Genomic DNA, 18,783 nt, shown 5'->3' with positions numbered 1-18,783 from the left:
CTGGGTGTGAGTGGGTACTGGGCAATGATGGGCACTGGGTGAGAGTGGGTACCGGGTGATGATGGGCACTGGGTGAGAGTGGGTACCGGGCGATGATGGGCACTGGGTGAGAGTGGGTACTGGGCGATGGTGGGCACTGGGTGAGAGTGGGTACTGGGCGATGATGAGCACTGGGTGATAGTGAGTACCGGGCAATGATGGGCACTGGGTGAGAGTGGGTACCGGGCGATGATGGGCACTGGGTGAGAGTGGGTACCGGGCAATGATGGGCACTGGGTGAGAGTGGGTACCGGGCGATGATGGGCACTGGGTGAGAGTGGGTACTGGGCGATGGTGGGCACTGGGTGAGAGTGGGTACCGGGCAATGATGGGCACTGGGTGAGAGTGGGTACTGGGCGATGATGGGCACTGGGTGAGAGTGGGTACCGGGCGATGATGGGCACTGGGTGACAGTGGGTACCGGGCGATGATGGGCACTGGGTGAGAGTGGGTACTGGGTGATGGTGGGCACTGGGTGAGAGTGGGTACTGGGCGATGATGGGCACTGGGTGAGAGTGGGTACTGGGTGAGAGTGGGTACCGGGCGATGATGGTCACTGGGTGAGAGTGGGTACCGGGTGATGGTGGGCACTGGGTGAGAGTGGGTACCGGGCGATGGTGGGCACTGGGTGAGAGTGGGTACCGGGCGATGATGGGCACTGGGTGAGAGTGGGTACCGGGTGATGATGAGCACTGGGTGAGAGTGGGTACTGCGCGATGATGGGCACTGGGTGAGAGTGGGTACCGGGCGATGATGGGCACTGGGTGAGAGTGGGTACCGGGCGATGATGGGCACTGGATGAGAGTGGGTACCGGGCGATGATGGGCACTGGGTGAGAGTGGGTACCGGGCGATGATGGGCACTGGGTGAGAGTGGGTACCGGGCGATGATGGGCACTGGGTGAGAGTGGGTACCGGGCGATGATGGGCACTGGGTGAGAGTGGGTACCGGGCGATGATTGGCACTGGGTGAGAGTGGGTACTGGGTGATGATGAGCACTGGGTGAGAGTGGGTACCGGGCGATGATGAGCACTGGGTGAGAGTGGGTACCGGGTGATGATGGGCACTGGGTGAGAGTGGGTACCGGGCGTTGATGAGCACTGGGTGAGAGTGGGTACTGGGCGATGATGAGCACTGGGTGAGAGTGGGTACCGGGTGATGATGGGCACTGGGTGAGAGTGGGTACCGGGTGATGATGGGCACTGGGTGAGAGTGGGTACCGGGCGTTGATGAGCACTGGGTGAGAGTGGGTACCGGGTGATGATGGGCACTGGGTGAGAGTGGGTACCGGGCGTTGATGAGCACTGGGTGAGAGTGGGTACTGGGTGATGATGGGCACTGGGTGAGAGTGGGTACCGGGCGATGATTGGCACTGGGTGAGAGTGGGTACCGGGCGATGATGGGCACTGGGTGAGAGTGGGTAATGGGCGATGATGGGCACTGGGTGTGAGTGGGTACCGGGCAATGATGGGCACTGGGTGAGAGTGGGTACTGGGCAATGATGGGCACTGGGTGAGAGTGGGTATTGGGCGATGATGAGCACTGGGTGTGAGTGGGTACCGGGCAATGATGGGCACTGGGTGAGAGTGGGTACTGGGCAATGATGGGCACTGTGTGAGAGTGGGTACTGGGCGATGATGAGCACTGGGTGAGAGTGGGTACCGGGCGATGATGAACTACGGGCGATGATGAGCACGAGGTGATAGTGGGCACTGGGTGATGGTGGGGACTCCATCCCATCACTCCATTAAACTCCATCCTATCACTCTCTCAAACTCCATTCCATCTCTCTCTCAAACTCCATCCCATCACTCTCTCAAACTCCATGCCCATCACTCTCTCAAATTCCACTCCCATCACTCTCTCAAATTCCATCCCATCACTCTCTCAAACTCCCTCCCATCACTCTCTCAAATTCCATCCCATCACTCTCTCAAATTCCATCCCATCACTCTCTCAAATTCCACTCCCATCACTCTCTCAAATTCCACTCCCATCACTCTCTCAAATTCCACTCCCATCACTCTCTCAAATTCCATCCCATCACTCTCTCAATTTCCATCCCATCACTCCCTCAAATTCCATCCCATCACTCTCTCAAATTCCACTCCCATCACTCTCTCAAATTCCATCCCATCACTCTCTCAAATTCCATCCCATCACTCTCTCAAATTCCACTCCCATCACTCTCTCAAATTCCATCCCATCACTCTCTCAAATTCCACTCCCATCACTCTCTCAAATTCCATCCCATCACTCTCTCAAATTCCATCCCATCACTCTCTCAAATTCCACTCCCATCACTCTCTCAAATTCCATCCCATCACTCTCTCAAATTCCATCCCATCACTCTCTCAAATTCCACTCCCATCACTCTCTCAAATTCCATCCCATCACTCTCTCAAATTCCATCCCATCACTCTCTCAAATTCCACTCCCATCACTCTCTCAAACTCCACTCCCATCACTCTCTCAAACTCCATCCCATCACTTTCTCATTATCGAGTATTTTTTTTACCATGGAAAGCTGTGGCTGTTCAGGATACACTGCTCCTGCCAATTGCTTATGATGTATGTATCATCAAAGAACCAGAAGCATTACCAAGTATAGTTATGATGCTTTGGGTTCACATGTTATGAATAGTAAATGTGCAGAGTGCAGAACTATTTTGATGGTTAATAATAGCAATAGTGGAGAAGTTATGGCCCCATTAGAGACAGAGCATACTTTATATGAGTCAAGTATTTGGCAGATCATTGGACTTTTATTCCTCTTGGTAAGCAATTGTAGAGTGAATCCCATTCACTTAGTCCAAATACACTGGATGAACTCATCAAAACCTATTTGCCAGATGCATTTTTATAATTTTGAGAATATACTAAAGCCTCCATACATCCTCATCAGAGATAGAGGGACATTGGGGTTCCTTTCAAGTTAGTAGTTTATTCAAAACTGGAATCTACCATGTTTAGGAAATGGGAATTGATCATACCGGAGGTGATTACAGAACAAGAAGCTGATCATTGTGGTACAAAAATGACCCTTGTAAGTTCCCCAGTCACCGACCAGTATAAGGAATTAATTGGGGATGTTTTATTATATAAATGCAAGTTGTTTTTAATCTTATGTGGACAGGAAACAAATGAATGGATAACTAGATATTCTCTTGGGTAATGTTGGCCAGAACATCAGGAGAACCCTTGATCTTCTTCAAATAGTGCCGTGGGAGTGTATTCACACAAGTCTTTGAAGGTGGCAGGACAAGTTGAGAAGGTTGTTAAAAAGGCATACGGGATTCTTGGCATTATAAATAGAAGCATAGAGTACAAAAGCAAGAAAATTATGCTAAACCTTTATAAAACATTGGTTAGGCCCCGGCTGGAGTACTGTGTTCAATTCTGGGCACCACACTTTAGGAAGGATGATGAGGCCTTAGAGAGGGCGCAGAGGAAATTTACTAGAAAGGGATGAAAGACAGTTACGTAGAAAGACTAGACAAGCTGAGGTTGTTCTCTTTAGAGCAGAGAAGATTAAGGGAGATTTGATAGAGGTATTCAAAATTATGAAGGGTTTTGATTGAGTAAATAAGGAGAAACTGTTTCCAGTGGCAGAAGGGTCGGTAACCAGAGGGTAATTGGCAAGAGAACAAGAGGCAACTTGAGGAAAAAAATAAATTACGCACCAAGTTGTTATGATCTAAAATGCACTGCCTGAAAGAGTGTTACATCGAGTTCCATCACAACTACCACACAGAAACAGGCCATTCAGCCCAACTGGTCTAGCTGGCATTTCTGCTCCACATGAGCCTCCTCCCTCTCTACTTCATCTAACTCTATCAGGATACATTTCTATTCCTTTCTCCCTCATGTGCTTATCTAGCTTCACCTTAAATCCATCTGTACTATTTGCCTCAACCACTCTTTGTGGTAGCGTGTTCCACATTCTTACCACTCTTTGGTTAAAGAAGTTTCTCCAGGATGGTGGAAGCAGATTCAATAATAACTTTCAAAAGAGAATTGGATAAACACTTGTAGGGGGAAAATTTGCAGGGCTATGGGGAAAGAGCAGGGGAGTGGAACTAATTGGATAGCCCTTTCAAAGAGCTGGTACAGGCACGATGGGCTGAATGGCCTCCTTCTTTACTGTATCATGCTATGATTCCATGAGATATTCTACGACCACCTAAGGAGGCTGACATGGTCTCAGTTTTACATCTCATCTGAAAGCGAGCACCTCCAACAATGCAGCACTCCCTAGGTAATGCACAGAATTGTCACCTTAGATTATGTGATGAAATACATAATGGGGCTTGAATCCAAAACCTTCTATCACAGAAGCGAGAGTTCTACCTACTGGAAAATGCACATGCATGGACATCCAATGAAGGTAGGATCAAGATTTGGTGTGTTACCCAGTATGGAGCTGAACCAACCCAACAGAGTTGCCAGATTCCATTGCTAGTCTGCACTGAGTTAGTTGAGCTCTGTCAGGTTAGCAGTAAGTTTACCGCAATTGGCCTCAGTTGGGCTAGGGAGGGGGAAATTTGACCATAATTCCTGCTCCTGATGGCTAGCCGGTGACCCTGCACCTGGACTTTGTGTAAGTGTGGTTGTCAGGTGAGGACAAGTTTGGCTGCGATGCTACTCACATAAGGAATGAGCACATTGAAGGGCAGAGGGGAAAAAACTGATGCGAAACAGGGCAGTAAGCAAATGTCAGCTGTGGCTCATTGAGTAGCACTCTTACCTCTGAGTCAGATGGCTGTGAGTTCAAGTCCCACTCCATGAGACTTGAGCACATATTCTAAGCTCACACTCCAGTCGGATGTCTTATACCAGCATTACCACTCCTGAAGGTGCTGACTTGTGCTGGGGTTCAGTTCCACAAATGCCTGTTTGTCATGTGAGACTGTTGGAGGGTGCTGTCTTTCAGGTAAGATGTTAAACTGAGGCCCTATCTGTCCTCTCAGGTGGATGTAAAAGATCCCATGGCACTATTGAAAAAAGAGCAGGGGAGTTCTTCCCAATGTCCTGGCCAATATTTATCCCTCAACCAACACCTAAAACAAATTATCTGGCCATTTATCTCATTGCTGTCTGTGGGATCTTGCTTTGTGCCAGTTGGCTGCTGTGTTTCCTACATTACAACAGTGACTACACTTCAAAAGTAGTTAATTGGCTGTAAAACATTTTGGGATGTCCTGAGGTTATGAAAGGTGCTATATAAGTTTTTTTTTCTTTTAAATTAAAGTTTTTATCAACTTTAACCAGATGAGCAGGTCTGCTGCAGCTAAGAGCGATTGATGGTTGAGCAGATTTATCGAAGACTTTGCTAAATGAATTTCTGGATCTGAATTCCTTGATAAAACAATAATCTGCTGCTGTGTACTGTTGCATGAGACAAGTGACCAAAACTGCTAGCATCAGACTATATTTATTCACAACCAAGCATCGCTGATCAATTGAACAACTAGTTGTGTGTGTGACAGGTATAATCCTGGGAAGCAACCACTGGCTCAAGCAAGAAGAGAAAAAATAGGAGGTGATATTCAGGTAGGTGGGGAGCAAGTACATTCTTCCTACTAAAGACTCCCTTAATGCTGATGAATTTACCATCTGTAATCATTTCCATGTGCCTGACTAGCCAATAATTACATAGCTGAACCAAAAACCTGCTTGGGTCAGAGTGAGGAAGATGAAAACGGCCAGAACATGGTGAAGGGGAATGAAAAGTGAAAAGATTGTCTTTGGGGACTGGGCAGTGCGTTGACATTTTTTTTCTTTTTTTTTTCAAAAAATATACTTTATTCATAAAATTTGCAGCAGTACATACAATACAGTTGTCATATCACTTTCCAAACGTACACAATACAGATTATACAATTCGCAGGTTACGTCAAGTACAGTTCAATGAACACATTGGACATAATTACAGTTCATGACACTCTAGGGTGTCTCATTGCATCATACTCAACACAGATTATTGCTTACAGATTCATTTCAGATTCATTACAGGTACATTACAGCAATTTGAATTTTACATTCTGCCCGAGGGGGTTTTTCCCTGATTGCAGCCCCTCGGTTTACAATGGCGGGAAGGCTCTAAACGGTTGCCTTTCCCCACAGGGCCTTTGCGGCGGCCGCACCCATCCTCAGTGCATCCCTCAGCACGTAGTCCTGGACCTTGGAATGTGCCAGTCTGCAACACTCGGTCGAGGACAGCTCCTTGCGCTGGAAGACCAGCAAGTTTTGGGCAGACCAAAGGGCGTCTTTCACCGAGTTGACATTTTTTTTCATCACTGGAACCTGTGTTCACATTCAATTATCTAACTTAATAAAAGTCTCTTAAGTGTCGACTTGGCTCAGTGGTCGCACTGTTGCCTCTGAGTGAGATGATTGTGGGTTCAAGTCCCACTCCAGGTAGTTAAGCGTGTAATCTCGGTTGATACATCAATATAGTACTGAGGGAATGCTGCATTGTTTGGAGGTGCTATTGTCATCTTCAATAAGATGCTAATCCAAGGCTCCATTTATCTGTTGAGGTGGATGGAAAAGAGCACATGCCACCACTTGAAGAGCCGGGCAATTCTCCCAATGTCCTGCCAACAGTTATCCCTTCGTTACCATCTCCAAAACAGATTAACTGGTCATTTATCTCATTGCTCTTTGTGGGACCTTGCTGTGGACAAATGAGTTGCCACCTTCTCACTGACTGAGGGGTCTCACATGACAAACAGGCATTTGTGGAACTGAACCCCAGCATGAGTCAATGGCTTCAGTGAGAGGTAATGCTGGTATAAGACATGTAACTACAGGAGATTATATCCTGCATGAGTCAGCAGCTTCAGGAGAGGGTACCCTCGCATAAATCAGCAACTACAGGAGATTATATCGCGCGTGAATCAGCTGCTTCAGGAGAGGGTACCCTCGCATAAATCAGCAACTACAGGAGATTATATCTCGCGTGAATCAGCTGCTTCAGGAGAGGGTACCCTCGCATAAATCAGCAACTACAGGAGATTATATCTCGCGTGAATCAGCTGCTTCAGGAGAGGGTACCCTCGCATAAATCAGCAACTACAGGAGATTATATCTCGCGTGAATCAGCTGCTTCAGGAGAGGGTACCCTCGCATAAATCAGCGACTACAGGAGATTATATCTCGCGTGAATCAGCTGCTTCAGGAGAAGGAGAAAGCTGGAGCGATCAAAAGAAACACATTTGTCTACAGCAAAATAGAACATTCACCCTTCAGCAGCCTGGGCCTCGTGCTCTGGAATTCCTTCCCCTAAACACTTTCCCCTCTCCTCCTTTAATACCATCCTTAAAACCCACCTCTTTGGCCAAGCCACTTGTCACCCCATCTAACATCTCCTGTTTTGGCTTGGTATCCATTGTTTTGATTACGTGTCTGTGAAGCACTTTGGGGCATTTCTCTATGTTAAGGCTGCTGTATAAATGCAAGCTGCTGTTATAGTCCCACATACTTCGCTCTAGTTGTTATACAGTATTCACCATTATGGTGAAGCAATTTTTAATGGAAAGCCTGTTGTACTCCATTGTGGAGAACTAGCAGCAATATTGAGCAGATCAATTGGATTTCTGCGTTAGATTTCAGGGATATAGTTCCCCAGCGGATACTGCCGTGCGGAGAATGCCGTCACAGTCCTAACGGTATCGCACTTTCCCTGACCTGTCCAGCCAGTTGCTGCTGAAATAGAAATAAGCCTGAACCCATGACAGCGATGACTCCCATCTAGGAGGGAGCAGCTGATACTGTGCAGCTGCTGCTAAAAATATACGATGCAGAATGTGAGCGAGTCACTCAGCCTCTCAAAACATTGCGGGTTACCTTGGCGTAAGAAGAAAAAGCTGCAAACCTAACGGAACTGCGGAATAATGAAGACCCTGCGGTTCATCAGTGCCCAGGCCTTGGTGTCAGACGCCCAGATCGCTCAGAGAAGCATCGTTTACGTGGCGCAAGACCTGTACCCCCTGCTCTTCAAAGCTAGCTACTTACTGGAGCAGGCCGCAGTGGTTCACGACTTAGTGGAAAAGTGGCCGTTGGCTGAATTCAGCATTGGAAAACTCTTGGGGAAGACAGTGGACTGTGAAGAAGATCTTTGCAATAGGACCTGTCAAGTTTGTCTGCAAGCATGTGTAATGGGGCTGAAGGATTATGTTCTAAACAGTTCAGTGACATATTCAAAGAGGCTGAGAGTGGTTGATCTAACGGGCCTCAATGATACTGAATTTCAGGCCTGCGATTGCAGAAAGGCCTTAGGGAGGTGGGGAAGGACTGAATTGATGGCAAGGACCTGTTTTGATTTGCTAGTGGAGATACAAAACCGTAAACTCGATGCTTTGGTGTCTGATATTTCAATTGAGGTTTTAATGAGTGTGTTTGTGACACAGCGAAGCTATGAAGTAGTGGTTCAGGCCTTGTTACTGAGGGTGCAGTGCCCGCTGAAGATCAGATGTGTTGAATTCAGGGCTGACAGCCTGGCTTTGAAGAAATTCTTTTATATTATCAAACTGGTTAAGCCCGAGGCTCTGCAGAAGTTGGAGTTAGTCCACAACATTCGCCTGGAAATGGAACATTTCGAATTCCTCCTGAGCCAGGTGCCACTCCCACTGCTCAGATCGCTGACACTCCCAGCAAGAACCTTCGACGTACACAGAATGACGCAAGAGGATGAACCTCTGCTGGTGACAATCGGTGAAAGGCTAAGCGAGATGAAATTTCTCACCGAACTGAACCTGGCCTTTTCTACTCTAACTGGGCGAATACGCAAGATACTCAGGTAGCAGCTGATGACAAATTAAATTAAATTAAAGGAAGCCCTCTTTCGACCGCCTGAGGGGGTCGGAGTGGAATTTTCCAGTGTATTTTTTTTCCTTTATTGACCCTGGGTTTTTCTGTTTCTTGGCCTCTCCCAGGAGATTACATGGCTGCGGGTGGGGGAAGGGGAGTGTAGGAAGTGTTTAGTCACAATGCTCCGGCCATCGTGGTATGGGGCAGGCTTGATGGACCAACTGGTCTTTTGCTGCTTGTCAATTTCATATGTTCTCCGAAGATCTTATTATTTCATTCTGTAGTTCTGGGTCGTTGCTTTATTATATTTGTCATTACTGACGGGAAAACAGAATAACTTTGCTTCTTCCTGTTCTTTAAGATTTAACTTCTAAGATCAGTTTTCGAGCTTGGACCAGCTCTCATGATATTGAGTGAGCAGCAACATCGTGGATATGGCTGTTACCGCCTCTGCGTGATTAAAGCGTTTATTATTGGCTGGGATTTCAAAGATATAACAAGAAATTTGCAGGGCTATGGGGAAAGAATTGGGGGGAATGGGACTAATTGGATAGCTCTTTCAAAGAGCCGGCACAGGCACAATGGGCCGAATGGCCTCCTCCTGTGCTGTATGATTCTAAAATAATGGTAGAACTTACTGTTACTGTATAAACACAGAGAGAGTGAAAGTCTTCAGCGGTACCACAAGACGGGTGATCGCGAATCGTCATCCCGACCAGTTGTCTTTACCATTGACTTTAATATTGGGCAGGGTGTAAAACGGGCTGCTCACCTCTATTTTGCACTGCCACTGATAACCAATTTCACCCCATGGGGCCCGAAGTCCCTTGGACTCCACTCCGCTACTGGAAGTGCAATGGGGGTGGTGGGGGGGGACTTACAGGCATCTGTCTTCAGTGTCCCTGACACTGTCCTGATTCCCGGATCAGGGTCATTTGTAGAGGCGGCACCGGCACCTGCTCCACTGGCGGTGTAACTCGGGCATCCGGCTCGGTGGAGGGCAGCAGTTTTGCAGCAGCACCGAGGCAGAACATAGAGGGGACAGTCGTTCTGGCCAAAGGGACAAACAGTTGTGAAGAGTTGGAAGTTGTCATTGGGAAGCACTTCTGGGCCCTGCTTCCACCAGGATCTGATCCTGGCAGTCGAGCAGGCCTTAAGCATTGGGGGAGACAACGGAGGCGGAGCTGGCCAGATTTACATAGAATTTTACAGCACAGAAACAGGCCATTCGGCCCAATTGGTTCATGCCAGTGTTTATGCTCCACATGAGCCTCCTCCCACCTTACTTCATCTAACCCTATCAGCATATCCTTCTACTCCTTTCTCCCTCATGTACTTATCTAACTGCCTCTTAAATGCATCTATGCTATTCGCCTCAATTACCCCATGTGGTAGCGAGTTCCACATTCTAACCACTATCTTGAGTAAAGAAGTTTCTCCTGAATTGCCAATTGGATTTATTAGTGACTATCTTCTATTTATTGCCCCTAGCTCTGGTCTCCCCCGCAAGTGGAAATATCTTCTCTACGTTTACCCTATTGAACCCCTTCATAATTTTAAAGATCTCTATCAGGTCACCCCACAGCCTTCTCTTTTCTGGAGAAAATATTTCTGACAGACTGAGTCATCCCCCCCAGTCCCACTTCTTCTGGCAACCTTTGCACGGAGAAGAGGGGCGGACACAAGAGGCGCATAGCCACACTTCCAGCAGAATTTGTCAATGTTCAAAAAGAGGGATTGGGGAGCCAATGGACCTAAGACCTGCCCTAAATTCCAACAGTCCCGGCCCGACTGCACAGCCATTTCACCTCCCCTCGACCCAAGGATTTCGGGCCCTTAACACACTCATATCGCTATTTTAAAGGAGACATTAACCTATAAACATCTTAAGCATTTACATGATATTACCACCAGTAGTTTCTACCCTATATCTATATTATATTAAAAATCTTATGTCTGCACACACTTCCTGAAACCTTTCCCATATTAAATTCCTATGTCATTTATAATGGAAACTGCCTTTGTAAGCTTATTCTGTAATGCCAGCCTCCTGCCAGTGATGACGCTATAGGCATAGGAATTTAAATTGCAAATATAAAAATTAAGGACAGAATTTGTGACTTTTAAAATGGAGACTGAATTACATTTATGCACCCTGGTTGAATTGTCCCATTTCACCTGACGACTGTAAAGGTGTCAGCCTTGGTTCAGTGGGTAACACTCTCACCTCCGAGTCAGCAGGTTGTGTGTTCAGGTCCCTCTCCAGAGATTTGTCGCATGTAATCCAGGCCGACCCTCCAGTGCAGTATTGAGGGAGTGCTGCACTGTTGGAGGTGCCGTCTTTTGGATGTGATGTTAAACAGAAGCCTTGTCTGCTCTCTCGGGTGGATGTAAAGGGTCCCATGGCTCTATTCGAAGAAGAGCAGGGGAGTTCTCCCAGTATAAAAACAGAAAATGCTGGAAATACTCCACAAGTCAGGCAGCATTTGTGGAGAAAGAAACAGAGTTAATGCTCTGATGAAGGGTCTTCGACCTGAAACGTTAACTCTGTTTCTTTCTCCACAGATGCTGCCTGACCTGCTGAGTATTTCCAGCTTCTTCTGTTTTTATTTCAGATTTCCAGCATCTGCAGTATTTTGCTTTTGATTTGGAGTTCTCCCAGTGTCCTGGCCAACAATTATCCCTCAACTAACAACTAAAAACAGATTATCTGGTCAGTTACCTCGTTGCTGTTTGTGGGATCTTGCTGTGCGCAAATTGGCGGCCGTTTTTCCTACATTACAACAGTGACTACTCTTCAAAAAGTACTTCATTGGCTGTGAAGCGCTTTGGGACGTCCTGAATGGTGCTATATAAATGTACGTCTTTCTTGCTTTGCATTTGTTCCTGATTCCAGCATTATGGGAGATTGACTAGTGATAAGAATTTTCGATAGTGCAGAAAATCTCAATACTTGTCCTCTGCCAAAGTACTGCTGAGCCACATACTCCAACCCATTTATCCCTTTTAAAGTCATATCCTTGACTCCTGGTCTTAGGTATTGCTGGCCCCCAGATTGTCTTAAACTTGCTTGTGCTCTGGTTGCTGTCCTCCAGGGACACTATGATATCCATTTCCTGTCAAGATCATAAGCGAACACCAGGTCAAGATGAACACTGCCTCTTGTGGATTCCTTGGCGCACATGATCATGAGGCAGTCGTGCGATGACATTTACCAACTCTGACTCTAAATCACTTGGGTTTTCCCAGTTTATATTTGGTTGATTGAAGTCTCCCATTAAAATAACTTCCTGGTCCGCTCATACCCTTCCTATCTCTTCATAGATTCGTACATTGACCTCCTTCTGGTGCTGTTCTGGTGGTCTGACAGTCTCAGTGACAGCTTGGATTTTTTCACACTTGAGCTGTTTAACTAGAGTAGTTCATATTGTAACTTACCCTTTTCCCACAGAATCCGTTTCATTTACCTCCCAGGTATCCCCGACATATAGCGTAGGGTGCATGTGAACTCGAACCAAAACACTATTTATTTAAATGTAGGGGCATCTAGTGAATCACATAACTGGTTTCTCAGACCAACGAGTGACGTGACCCTTTCCTGGATTCCCTATTGCGTAACCTGTATTATTAAAATGATCTCATCACACAAAGGCAGGCCTAAGGCTGAACTCTCTAACGCAGTCATTTAAAACCAGGTGCTGCGAGAGAGATACAAATGGACAGAAAGCACCAAGGCAGCTGGTTCACAAAGTCATAATCTTTATATCTGACTTCCTGACTGCGTCAAGCAGACTGTCGCAAACCCCGGGGTCACACTTCCTATTATTTGGCAATGATGGCATCTCTTAATTACATACATTTATTCGTAATTGCTCCCACCAGCAGCCAACAATGGCTGGAATGGATGGGAAAATGCTGGGAATACACAGCAGGTCCGTCAACAACAACAACAACAACAACAACGTGCATTTATGTAGCGCTTTACAGGAGAATAATATGACAAAAATTGGCACCAAGCCAAAGAAGGAAATATTAGGGCAGGCCAGTCATTTGAGATCATCGTAAACACTTGGATGGGTTAGAGACATGAATGTGCCGTCTACATACTGTCAAGATATATATGTTAAACTGAGGCCCTGTCTGACCTCTCAGGTGGACGTAAACGATCCTACGGCACTATTTCGAAGAAGAGCAGGAAAGTTCTCCCCGGTGTCTTGACCAATATTTATCCCTCAATCAACATCATTAAAAAAACAGACTGTCTGGCCATTTAACTCACCGCTGTTTGTGGGAGCTTGCTGTGTGCAAATTGGCTTCACACATTACAACAGTGACTACACTTCAAAAATGTACTTCATTGGCTGTGAAGCGATTTGGGACATCCTGAGGTCGTGATAGGTGCTATAAAAATGCAAGTCCTTTTTTCTTACGTTGATTTGAAACACGTGATTTTTTTGTTTCATTTTATATCTCTGCAGCCCTTTAAGAACTCCTCTGCGTGCCCTGGATGTGTCCAGCTGCTGCCTGAATCACGCAGACATGGCGTACCTGGCCAACAGCCTACACGCTGAACACCTGGAAGCGCTGGACCTGAGCGGGCACAGCGTGGCTGACCTCTTCCCATCGACCTTTTTCAAGCTGCTTGGCCGCGCATCCCGCACTCTGAGGAGACTCACGCTCGAGGAATGCAATATCGGAGACGAGCACATCAACATGATGATGTTAGCTGTGGCGCCGTGTAAAAAGTTGACAGAGTTCAGGTTCCTGGGGAACCCGCTCACATCAAGGTCCCTTTGTCGCCTCTTTGAAGTGTTTACTGAACTCCCCATGCTTTGCAAAGTTGAGTTTCCAGTTCCTAAGGACTGCTACCCCGCAACTTTTATTTATCCGCTCACCGATGAGAATCTGGTAAAGTATGATAGGGAGAGGTTCGAGGAGATAAGACACGAATTAATGGTGATACTGTTGCAGGCCAATCGAAATGATATTGCTGTATCCACTCCACTGTTTGGCAGTTTTGATTCTAACGTTCAAGAGACGAGCAATGAACTTAGTGTTGTAATGCTTCAGTCATTCACAGATGCTATCTCCAACTTTCTAGCTGCTTTGAAAAAAGTGGATTAACGCATAGGGAAAAACAAAGAGATGGTAAAACATGATTATTTATCTTTTTTATCCCCATTATAGACCCAGAGGGGAGATGAGGAGAATTTTTTTTTACGCAGTGAGTTGTTATGATCTGGACTGCGCTGACTGAAAGGGTGGCGGAAGCAGATTCAATAGTAACTTTCAAAAGGGAGTTGGAGAAATATATATATATATATATACATATATAGTTGGAAAGGAGAAATTTACAGGGCTATGGGGAAAGAGCAGGGGAGTGGGACTAATTGGACAGCTCTTTCAAAGAGCCGGCACAGGCACGAGGGGCCGAACGGCCTCCTTCTGTGCTGTGTGATTCTATGATTTATATATGATTTTTCTCCTCTTCTTCAGAATCCGTTAACTCCTGCCATGGTTTAGTGTCTCAGTTGACAGCTGGACCCAGTACCTGATACAAGTGGAGCCAGGTTTCGATGTGTGAACCTAGGCAGTGAGCGTCAGCAGCCCATTAGACCGTGGGTAGCATCACAACTGAGCCTGCACACACGCGCACACTTTCTGGCTGGAGACTTAATTCTCTTGTCTCTAGCCAGGGACACTGATGTCAATTGTAGCACCCCTACCACCATCTAAACTGAGGTCAGCTAACACAAGACAGACCAGGGATAGAAGCTTGGACCTTCCTGGCTGGTGTGGGTCAGTTCCTCACTCACCAACTGAGCCACCAGATCAGCAGTTCTCGATGAGGGGAATCTGAACTTTACATCTGGGGCTGTCTCACCAGGACAGGAATCTTCCCCCATGAAAGGGAACAGCTGGCGAGGAAAGAACCCAGGCCTATAGCTCCACAGGCACATAGCCATTAGTTAAGCCTTGCCCCTCCCTATCGGCGTGCCCTGCAACTCTACCTTCCCCCAACTCTGGCCTCGTGTCTATCCCCCACCTCCTTCACCCCATCATTGGTGGCCCTGCCTTCAGCCATCTAAGCCCTAAGCTCTGGAGTTCCCTCCCTTTACCTCTCCACCTCTCCACCTCTCTCCTCCTCCTTTAAGACGCTTCTTAAAACCTATCTCTTTGACCAAGCTATTGGTCACCTGTTGTAATAACTCCTTCTTTGGCTCACTGTCAATTTTTGTTTGATAATGCTCCCGCGAAACGCCTTGAGATGTTTTACCACATTAAAGGTGCTACATCAGTGCAAGTTGTGATGTGCGATGTTGCCACGGTCAACTGAACTCTGTAATTTAATGCGAGGGGACTCTGAAAAACCATAGGCATTGAAGTTTCTCGGCCAGCGAGCTGGTGCGGTGTCTCCACTTAAATATAAAGCCATGGATCTGGATGGCCCTTCCCTTTTTACCGATGGGAATGACAGGTCTACAGCTACCAACACGACGCTTGACTGGAACCAGGTGCGAATGAACCGAGGGGGGAGCACCACATGGACATTGTGTGTTTCTGTTTCAGCCGTGCTCTCCTGACAGACGCCTCGCCAATGCTATATGATTTTCTGCCCATCATCGCCCGATTTGCAAGCGGTATTCAGGTGGCCAGTTGCGGCAAATTGGTGCAAGAGCCCATCCCCCCACCCCCCCCACCCCACCCCCACGTTGGGTCTGCACCCCGACTCATTTGCCGGTGGGCACGACCAGTGCCACAGAAGCACCCAGCGCAAGTGGGGAGCGCATTACTATAAGATGAAATTGGTCCCGCTCACCGCTTCTTGGTGCAGGAGGCCTGATGCAAAGAGTTTTAATTAATCATCCAGGGTTGCTAGGTGACAGTATCTACCCTGGAGGTCATGGGAACGGCCAGTGCAATATAAAGGTAAGTTCTTAACCATTTTGCTTTTTATTTCTTTTCCCCAAGCTTCTCATGGGCTTTTATGCCCATGTCACAGCACATTATCCTTTCAGTGGCATCACGTGTAAGATAACATACCAGGATAATCAAGAGCCAATGATACCTAATTGGCCAATGCCGCCTAGCTAGTATCAACCATTTCTGTAGGCCCTGGCACACCTACCTGGCAATCACCATGAGTAACTGCATCCTCAAGGTCTGGATTAGCAGATAGGCAGATGTAGCGCTCTGCCATCTGCTGCAAGGACACCTGCAGCTAACAAGCAACACAGAGCTGGCACATCCGGTGACTGTAACAGTCAGCTGTGGCCTGACACTTAACTGCGCTTCCATGCAGCCATGCTGCAATGTTGACCTATGGGGATGGTGCTGTGGACAGCCCCAGAGGGCATCCCTCACGTGGCACCACCTCAACTTCAACAGCTATCGAACAAAAGGCCAGGTGCTGGGCTGCTCTCTCACTTGCCTGCAGACTCAGGTCTAACCCATGGGTTTCCTTTCCCATCATTTCTGCCATCTCTTAGTTCCCTACCCTATCAGCCTTGGCAAAAACGGCTAATAGGTTGAGGTGTTTCTGAGGCTAGCCAAAGGCATTCAGAATTTTTGCCCCCTTAATACGCCATTCTCCTTTAACTGTGCCCACCTCTTTATGTTTGATTTACACACAATGGGGCCGATTGTAACTTGGCCAAATCATTGTAAACGAGCCAGTAACGGCCTCAAAATTGTATCGGTACACTTACTGCCCCATTGGCACAGACACTCCAGCCACTGTCATCTTTAAAGGGGCCTACCGCTGGGCGGTCGAATCGCCCGCCTGTTTCAGGCATTACGGCCTTTTAATATACAAATCTATGATTGACATAGGACCTAGACTGCCATTTTAGGACAGAACTCTCCAACTACTTTCACTGGTGGTACAGTGGAAGAGGCCCCAATAAGGTAAGTATTAAATTAATTTTGTGAGGCCAGAAGGGGCAGAAGTCCTCCTCTGGCTCGCGCAAAAATAATGCGGGACTCTGCCAACCCGGGTTCTCTGCGATCCCCCACCGCCTCGGATTTACCTTGCTGCCGGTCCGGTCTCCCCCGTCCGTTCCATGATTGTGAACTCCCTCTCCCGTTGGATTTACTTTGCCTCCGGACCGGCCGTCTCTGGGCCACCCGATATTGCACCGTCCCAAATCCGATGAGCAGCGTTGGGAACCCCCGCATATGGCCGGTTCTATTTAATTGATGTCCGGGCCTTGAAATGAATCCGACCTCTTCGCTCCCAGCACAGGAGACCGCCTGGTGCATCCAAAAGTGAAAATCTCCTTCAATGTTCCTCTTCCACCATTAGTCCATTCTTTAAATTGGAATCGTAGAATCTTACAGCACAGAAAGAGGCCATTCAGCCCATCGTGCCTGTGTCAGCTCTTTGAAAGAGCTATCCAATTAGTCCCACACCCCTGTTCTTTTTCCATAGCCTAGCAAATTTTTCACCTGCAAGTATTTCTCCAATTGCCTTTTGAAAGTTACTATTGAATCTGCTTCCACCGTCCTTTCAGGCAGCGCGTTCCAGATCATAACAACTCGCTGCATAAAAACAAAATCTCCTTATCTCCCCTCTGGGTCTTTTGCCAATTATTTTAAATCTGTCTCTTCTGGTTATCGAGCCTTCTGCCAATGAAAACAATTTCTCCTTATTTACTCTATCAAAACCATTCATAATTTTGGTTCTTCCAAATCAAATCTGAATTTATGCTAATGAGTCGACCTTGGAAAATTGGGTGTAAACGGCTCATTTTTAGTCCATCCAAAATCCACCAGGAGCCATTCTGGGGATAGTAATCCCAAGTGAGGAAAATCTAGTGTTGGCACATCAACATGATATGAAACCAGAATATCACATTTCATTTTCAGCCAGAATTAATCATCAACCCGAATTCATTATTTACCTTGTTAACCAATGCTGGGTTACTGGGTTATATATTTTCATCTGCAGTGCTCAGCCAAACCTGTCAGTATCATTTCACTGCAGACTATATGGAGTTGCCAACCCTCCAGGATTGTCCTGGAGTCTCCAGGAATTAAAGATTGATCTCCTGAACACTGCTGCCAGCAATATCCGGGGAGAAAAATCGTAGAGACATTAAAAATGTATGATATTTTCATGTTCTTTAAATACTTTTGCTTATTAGTTTTAAAAAGATACTGGAGATAGGAGAAAAGGCTGATTGACCGGGCGGGGCAGTCAGAGGCAGGAGTTCATTTGATGAAACCTCCAGGAATACGGCCAACCAGAGTTGGCGACCCAATCTACACCAAACAATTGTAAACAATTTTACAACACCAAGTTATAGTCCAGCAATTTTATTTTAAATTCACAAGCTTTCGGAGGCTACCTCCTTCCTCAGGTGAACGCTGATGTAAAAATCACGCTGGAGACTGACTCTATGCAAGAATTAGCAAGCAATGGCGTGACCTATTGTCTTCTTGTGCGTATAATGGCTTTCTAAACACTAGACCCCCACTTGTTTTAGTCGCGTATGATAACCAACCGCTATCAAACTGTTCGCAAAGTGTAGCTGACATTTGACCGCTAGATGAAACCAAAGCAGTCACGAAGCTGCCTGTGTGAGTTCACCTTTATTTTTTTTTATAAACCAACCCGTTTCCTTTCCTTGCTGTGTGAACAGAGCACCATGTGAAGTGTGCATCAGCGATGTGTGTACTGAATGTACAAGATATTAAAAACCTTACACCCTTTTACACTGTCTCCTTTTCCGTTCAATGCCGTTTGACTTGAAATTCTTCCTCTGGGAAATGGAGATGACCAAAGGGACATTTTTTTCTTATTTTTTAAGTTTGATATTTTTAATTCTTTTTTTCTTTGTTTGTGCTGATAGAGATGAGTGATGGGAAAAATATCTTTTCAATTTGGGCCCCCATGGGACCATTTTCAATTTACCGCCAGAGCCCAAA

At 46.6% G+C, this 18,783-nt stretch overlaps 1 protein-coding gene across 1 annotated transcript; it reads left to right on the top strand.

The window, feature by feature from the left end:
- The first annotated feature begins 7,765 nt into the window (after window positions 1–7,765).
- LOC137335221 (leucine-rich repeat-containing protein 14B-like) lies at window positions 7,766–18,570 on the top strand. The gene is made up of 2 exons (XM_068000464.1): window positions 7,766–8,842; window positions 13,332–18,570. Exons 1-2 carry the CDS (start codon window positions 7,938–7,940, stop codon window positions 13,975–13,977), a joined length of 1,551 nt encoding a protein of 516 aa, XP_067856565.1. The 5' UTR covers window positions 7,766–7,937; the 3' UTR covers window positions 13,978–18,570.
- Window positions 18,571–18,783: the final 213 nt, after the last annotated feature.

Source organism: Heptranchias perlo, chromosome 2 (assembly GCF_035084215.1).
Source record: "Heptranchias perlo isolate sHepPer1 chromosome 2, sHepPer1.hap1, whole genome shotgun sequence".
NCBI lineage: Eukaryota > Metazoa > Chordata > Chondrichthyes > Hexanchiformes > Hexanchidae > Heptranchias > Heptranchias perlo.
This window is presented reverse-complemented; position numbering and strand designations above follow the sequence as displayed.